We start from the raw sequence: 6,730 nt of genomic DNA, 5'->3' as shown, positions 1-6,730 counted from the left end.
TAATGAACTAGATCGTATTTTCCTTGTATTTCGTTAGTTTTTTGAAATATAGTTTACACACTTACACAAGAACTGAAGCTCTATTAGGAGGAAGTACGAAAGAAATTTAATTGGCCCTTAAGCATGCTGTTAACGGGCCATGTGACGGGCTTCGTGAAGAACGTAGTCAATTGTTTCCAGCTTTAAGGCCGGAACAGATAGGAATAACCTATTTGACCATTCCCATATAAACAGCAGAATCATTGTAAATTTTACCAAGTATCGCAACTAACAGCTGATCGGTGAAAATTCGCACATTCACACGCACAGTTCTCGACTCAGTTTCAAAAAAAAACTTTAGATTATTTAATTCAAATTTTAAAGTGAGATACTCCTTATAAATTTATGTATACAGAATATATATGGCGTTTTTGTTGTTATTAAAACAATAGTTTTATTTATATTACAGCTGTTATCATTTTTTTTTTTAACTTTGAAAAAACTCCGAACACCATTCCTTCATTATATGACAATCGACTGCCTAGTCCACTGCCTTCCACTCTATTCGCAACATAACCTCTACTTAAGCTGCCAAACTATATAGTAAACAATGAGCAGAATCGTGCGCTGACGGTTGAGTTGACTGCATATTGTATGGGGATCGTCAAATAAGCTATTTTTATGTGTTCGGGCCTTTAGTTGGGAGCCGTGTAGACACCATCTAATTTTCAGTTATCTCGCAATAAACTACTTCCTTGCACATCTCTAGTACTACTGAATTTTTTGTGTAATTTTACTGCATTAACTTTGTCAATATCTTGCAAGTAATTAATAGCTGGCTAATGCAAATTATCTGCTTCTAATTGACATTGATCGGCGAGCATACTAGGTACTAAATAATGGGTTGTGATGGGGGCACAATTCCACGTCGCGATGAACTGGTGCGCACTGCAAAAAAGCCAGAGCAGGTTAGTACAGAACATATTTGAAATGTATACTTAAATTTCTTAATATCTTGTTCAAATATTAGAAAGATAAGGAATCTGAACGCGAATTTCGTTGGCAACATTGCACCCTTACACAACAACGTTTGGAAGAGCCCATTGTAATGTGTGGCCTTGGGCGTTTATACTCCAAACAAAGCTTGATAGAACAGCTGTTGGAAAAAGAAAAAATTCCTGAATCCATTAAACATATACGCAATTTGAAAGATATCAAAACACTAAAAGTAACACCAAATCCTGCATACACAGATGAAGATAAAAGTGAAGGTTTGTTGGATACGCGTCATGCACCATACATTTGCAAACTGACTGGTCTCGAAATGTCTGGCAAGTTTCGCTTCATTGCCTTTTGGACGTGTGGTTGTGTTATATCCGAGCGAGCAGTCAAACAAATAAAGCGTAATGATAATGGAGGCAGTACTTGTCCACTCTGTTTAGAGCCATTTGGTATAGAGGATGTTGTTGTACTTAATGGTAGTGAAGAGGATTTAGAATTAATGCAAGCTAAAATGGAATTGCGTAATGTTAAGCGAAAGACGTGCAAGAAAGATAAAAAGGAAAAATGTGAAAGAAAGGTTGAAACAGTTACAGGTGAACAGGATTCTAACAAAATTGAAGAAAAGATAGTAGAAACGAATGGTAGTGGAGTAAATGGAAAAGTAACTAAAACAGCCAAGAACTGTGAAAAGATTGGGGATGCTCCTTCAACAAGTAAAGCGGTAGCCACAGCAACGGGAACGAGCAAGTCGAAAGTTGTGGCGAGTTCGAAGCGTTTAGGAGTAGCAGCTGAGGATGCTCTTCAAGATCCAGATCTAAAGCGTTTGAAAACCAATTACAGTGTAGCCAAGGATCCAAAGGCGAGTGATGTTTATAAATCTTTATTTACGACACATAGAAGTGAGAAGGAGCAATCCCGTGCGCATTGGGTTACCTACAATCCATTCTATAATTAGTGTTAGGTTACCAGATATGCTAGATAAGGATATATACATATTTTCTTTTCTGTTTACGATATCCCAATATTATAATTGTAAACGTGATTACTTTCAATATTTGAAATACCGAAAGTCTAGCTACTATCGAACCAGGTATTCTATGAAATTTACGGTCTAGTTCTGGACCTGAAAATGTCATACTAGTAACTGACTTTCTACAAGGTATGTATATATTTTCAGCCATGTCTCGGTTTTCGACTTCCAAAGTATTGCTCAAAATTAAATTATAATTATTTTCCGATTATCTCCAAAAATAACTTTGAATTGAAACACGTTTAATTTTGAAGCGAAGAGTTTATTTTCTTTAATTGTCGTACTAACGTCACAAATAACTGATTATAAAATATAAACAATACTGAGTTAATGCAGGTAAAAAATGTCAATAGGTATGATTTGCATATAGTGATATATGTATGTATATAAGTATGCATATGTGTATCTACTTAAAAAAGAATTACATAATAAATAATTTAAAATAATTTATTGTTAGTATATAGTAGGTAAGGGTAGGGTATATGTCATATTTTCTCATCGCACCATTTTATATAAATAGCGGTCTTGAAAATGTCATAAGTATTGAAGGGCGTTTAATGATGATATAAGAAAAGTGTAGCGGAAAAAACCACAAAGGCTATGCTGGCTAGGTCATGTTGATGAGACGCTCTTTATTAAGTATTTGTAAAACCGATAAGTTAAACTACTATTTCCCAAACTCAAGATAATTTGTTGTGTTAAAACAAATTGCCATGTAGATAGATTATTTTCATACTATACCATTTCAGTGAAAAAAAAATATATATATACATAGACGTTGATCACACGCCCTTAAAAAATATTCGGTTACAAGGTATTGTAGAATTTCGAAAAAAAATTGTTGGACCTTTATATGTGGATGAGTTTCGTTCTCTCCTCAAAAATAATTTTATTGCATGCTGACTATGAACTAAATCCGTCGCATTTAAACATTATTTGATTATGTACAACGCATGATGAAATGATCTTTGTTTTTTATTCTTCCGTTTCCACTTCCTCCTCAGCCCCGTAATCATCAAAGGAGTCTGGATCGAATTCTTGTTTAATTATATCAAAACCTTCCATATTCGCTTGATTAATATACTGTGCATACGGATGAACATAATTACCACTTTCTTGTTCCTCTTCCTCTTCATTTTCCTGCTCATCTACCTCTTCCGCTTCCACCCCCTTTTCCATATCAACATCCATTGCAATTTGCGGTAAAATACTATTATTCGCACTGCGCAACATAAATTGCAGTTGCTGCATATATTGCTGCTCTTGCAAACGACGTTCATCTTCACCCACATCACCTGTTGGTATATGCATCTGTGTTGTTGGCGCTATTGTCCTTCCATTGCTAGCATTGCTTGCGTTATTTAGTAGCACGGCATGCTTTTGCGTAACATGTTGTGCCAATGAATTAACATCCTTATGCAATGCACCACAAACTATACAAACTAGTGTTTCTTGTGCGGTCATAGCACCAACTGGCAGAAGATATTTACTGCTATTGGTCGACGGTGGAGCTGTAGATTGTTGTTGTTCAGTGCTAAAATGAGCTTGTATATGCTTATTCAAATAAGCTTGCTGACTGTAGGCCTTGCCACAAATATGACAAGGATAAGCTTTTTCGCCCGTATGAATTTTCATATGTACACTTAGACTGGATGCTTGCGTAAAGGCTTTGTCGCATAACTTGCATTGGAATGGCCGTTCACCGGTATGTATGCGCATGTGTATACCAAGGCTGCCTGATTGTGTGAATGAACGATCGCAAATGGAACAGGTGAATGGTTTTTCTCCCATGTGACATTTCATATGCTGCACCAGCTCAGAAGAGGTGCGGAAAGCAATACTACATATTGCGCATTGATATACAAGTTGTTGATTATGCATTTGTAGATGCTTTTCGAGTAAGTCTTCTTGTTTGAAAGTTTTGTCGCAAGCAGGACAATTGAAAACTTCGATGTCGTCATGCGATTTTAGATGTAATACTAGTGAGCTAGAATTTATAAAACCTGCAAACATAAAATTAAAAAAAAGTAATAATTTTTAAGGAAATTTATGTATATGAGTTGCATACCTTTATCACATAGATGACATTGATGTGGTTTTCGTATGGAGTGCGAACGCACGTGCACCATCAGACTGCTGGATTGTGTAAAGGCCTTCGAATAGAAAAATATTAAATTGTTTCCGCTGCTCATAAGGAACTCGAAATCCTTATTATTTACCTTAGAACACAATTCGCATTTATATGGTTTCTCGCCACTATGGATTCTTATATGCGTATTCAAACTACCAATATGAGTGAAAGTCTTTTCACAGATTCCACATTGAAATGGTTTGTTGGTTATGTGGCAACGCACATGCTTAGAAAGATCACCGGCATTTTGAAATGACGCCTCGCAGTGAGCGCATTGAAAACACTTTTGATCGCTATTAGTTAAAGCCGCCAGATGTGCATTTTGTGCAGCACTGCGCCTTCCCCTGCCTGGCTTGATTACCATAGATGGCATGAGTGTATTCGGGGGAGGCGGTGGTGGTGGTGGTGGTGCCAATGTTTGCAATTTCTCGTCCCCGGTAGTATTTGGTTGTGGATTTAGCAATATTATCGAAGTGGACTCACGTGGATCAGCAGTTTTTAGTTTGAACATTGGCAAAATATTTTTCCCACTGTTGGTACTTAATGAGCTATTTGTTGATTCTCCACCTACAATCTCTTCATAAATAGCGGGTGGCACTGCATTTGTGCTCACGATAGTCATACGAGTGTTATCTTCATTGTATTCTGCACCGGCGCCGCCGCCATGGGATACGACTTCTTGTGTGTTAGAATCGGAATCGCTTGCGGTTTCAGTCGTTGAACTACTGCTACTCGAGCTTTGTGAAGAGCTGCTTGATGAATCGTCGTCTGTGTCGGAATCGCTATCAGAATCATCATCGGCCATGTCAACAATTTCGCAAACGGGCTCAAGTACCCAACTGTAATCTTGATCATCATCCTCAGCACTTGATTTGTAATTTTCTGTTTCATCAACATCGGCTGTTAATGGATGTTGGCTATTCATGTGTTGGTACAGCATGTAAGGATTAACAAAAAAAGCTGGGCAGCACATACAATGAAAGGTCAAATCCGGTTGCGATGGACGTGGATCATGTATTGGTAGATGGTTAGTTGTTGAAGCCGATACAGATAAATTATTTAAGGCAGGTATTATAGGAGTTATTGTGAGTGGAAAATTAGTTTTCGGGCCATTGTAATGGTTTAATTGAACTGCCATTTCCATAGTTTGCTTATCACTGTTGTGTTTTCGAACTATTTAAAGTATGTGTGTATCTATCTAAGGCTGAAAAATAATTAAAAATAAAGCATATTTAGCAACACATACAAATTTACACATTTATAATCAAATTATATATATGTGTGTATATGCCCATTTACATACATGTACGCACCAATTCTACTTAATGCCTTTAACGAAAATCTCACCTGCTATTTGAACTTTAAATATTTATTGTAAATGTTATCCTTCAAAACACGACTGACTTCTGTTAATTTTTCGCACGTCTTCTATGTATTTCATTAGATAATTTTTATCCTTTCGGGGCAACCTCTTCGACCAGACTTCGTATCATCCCTCTACAATTGTAATGTAGTTAATTTCATGCTTTATATGCATAAATTATTACTTTGTGTATATATGTATAATTTGCAAACTTTGCCCCTTGGAAATTTATTAAACTTACTTTCTTTCACACTTGAAGTTTCGCCATTTTGCGTTTTTCACATTTCACTTGCGTATACCAAAGTCTTCTTTAGTCGCGTATAATTTAATAATGGAACGTTATGGTACAAAAAGGATAATGTTTTGTTTTTCACATTTTTAAATACATATATGTAAGATGTTGTTATTGTTTTTGCTGTTTATGTAGCGTTGTTTTCGGCTTCTTGAAGCGCGCCGCCATTGTTGTTGGATGGAATCATATTGGGCGCCTTCAGCAAACGCAACTGTTGATAAAGGCCCAATTAATGGTGACTTATAACCATAAAACCATAACCCGATAAAACAGCTGATCAAACCTACCTTATGGAAATCAATGTAATCGATTAATAGTGCCATACCATAACGCTAACGCCATAACCATACCATAGCCAACCAATTGGTTTTTGGTTTCTCGCCATATCCATAACCTAAACATATTTGTGTTGGTGAATTTAATAACTTTTTGTAGATTTTATAAATTGTTTTAAGGGCGAATTAATGGTGACTGATAACCATAAAGCCATAACCAGATAAAACAGCTGATCGAACCTACCTAATGGAAATCAATGTAATCGATTAATAGTACCATACCATAACGCTAACTCGATTACATTGATTTCCATAAGGTAGGTGTGATCAGCTGTTTATCTGGTTATGGCTTTATGGTTATAAGTCACCGTGTTGTTGTTGTTGCATATGTTTGGTTAGCGATAACGAAAACATACCTAATGAAGCAACTTCAAAATGATTCAAGGTTCGGAAGGTAACTTCAAAATGTAAATAACATCGAGCGAGAAAGAATGTCGAAAACACAATAGGTAAGAGCGAGAAAGCGAGTCACACTTACACTATTTTGAGAGAGCGCGTGCGTTACTTTTTCCACTACATCAATTTAAAAGTAATTAAAACGATAATTGGTGACCAAGTTATCGGTGACGTTTAAGTAATCGATTAGGTAACGAGTACC

At 36.4% G+C, this 6,730-nt stretch overlaps 2 protein-coding genes across 2 annotated transcripts; one reads left to right on the top strand and one right to left on the bottom strand.

Annotated features, from left to right (window-relative positions):
- The first annotated feature begins 604 nt into the window (after positions 1-604).
- On the top strand, positions 605-2,457 carry LOC137240460 (replication termination factor 2). Its single transcript, XM_067766748.1, has 2 exons — positions 605-947; positions 1,010-2,457. Exons 1-2 carry the CDS (start codon positions 879-881, stop codon positions 1,934-1,936), a joined length of 996 nt encoding a protein of 331 aa, XP_067622849.1. The 5' UTR covers positions 605-878; the 3' UTR covers positions 1,937-2,457.
- On the bottom strand, positions 2,253-5,996 carry LOC137240459 (uncharacterized). The gene is made up of 5 exons (XM_067766746.1): positions 5,747-5,996; positions 5,490-5,639; positions 4,231-5,346; positions 4,080-4,164; positions 2,253-4,014 (listed from the first exon to the last, which is right to left on the bottom strand). The coding sequence occupies exons 3-5, from the start codon at positions 5,284-5,286 to the stop codon at positions 2,987-2,989; spliced, it is 2,169 nt and encodes a 722-aa protein (XP_067622847.1). The 5' UTR covers positions 5,287-5,346; positions 5,490-5,639; positions 5,747-5,996; the 3' UTR covers positions 2,253-2,986.
- Between the last annotated feature and the right edge of the window lie 734 nt (positions 5,997-6,730).

The sequence above is a fragment of the Eurosta solidaginis genome, chromosome 2 (genome assembly GCF_040869045.1).
Source record: "Eurosta solidaginis isolate ZX-2024a chromosome 2, ASM4086904v1, whole genome shotgun sequence".
NCBI classification, from domain to species: domain Eukaryota; kingdom Metazoa; phylum Arthropoda; class Insecta; order Diptera; family Tephritidae; genus Eurosta; species Eurosta solidaginis.
This window is presented reverse-complemented; position numbering and strand designations above follow the sequence as displayed.

Excerpts from the sequence above, each read along its gene's own strand:
- LOC137240460 (XM_067766748.1), top strand. The coding sequence starts at position 879 with ATGGGTTGTGATGGGGGCACAATTCCACGTCGCGATGAACTGGTGCGC. Across the intron at positions 948-1,009 it reads CTGCAAAAAAGCCAGAGCAG|AAAGATAAGGAATCTGAACG; the intron begins GTTAGTACAGAA and ends TTCAAATATTAG.
- LOC137240459 (XM_067766746.1), bottom strand. The coding sequence starts at position 5,286 with ATGGAAATGGCAGTTCAATTAAACCATTACAATGGCCCGAAAACTAAT. Across the intron at positions 4,165-4,230 it reads AATGCGAATTGTGTTCTAAG|GCCTTTACACAATCCAGCAG; the intron begins GTAAATAATAAG and ends TTCTATTCGAAG. Across the intron at positions 4,015-4,079 it reads ATGTCATCTATGTGATAAAG|GTTTTATAAATTCTAGCTCA; the intron begins GTATGCAACTCA and ends TTATGTTTGCAG.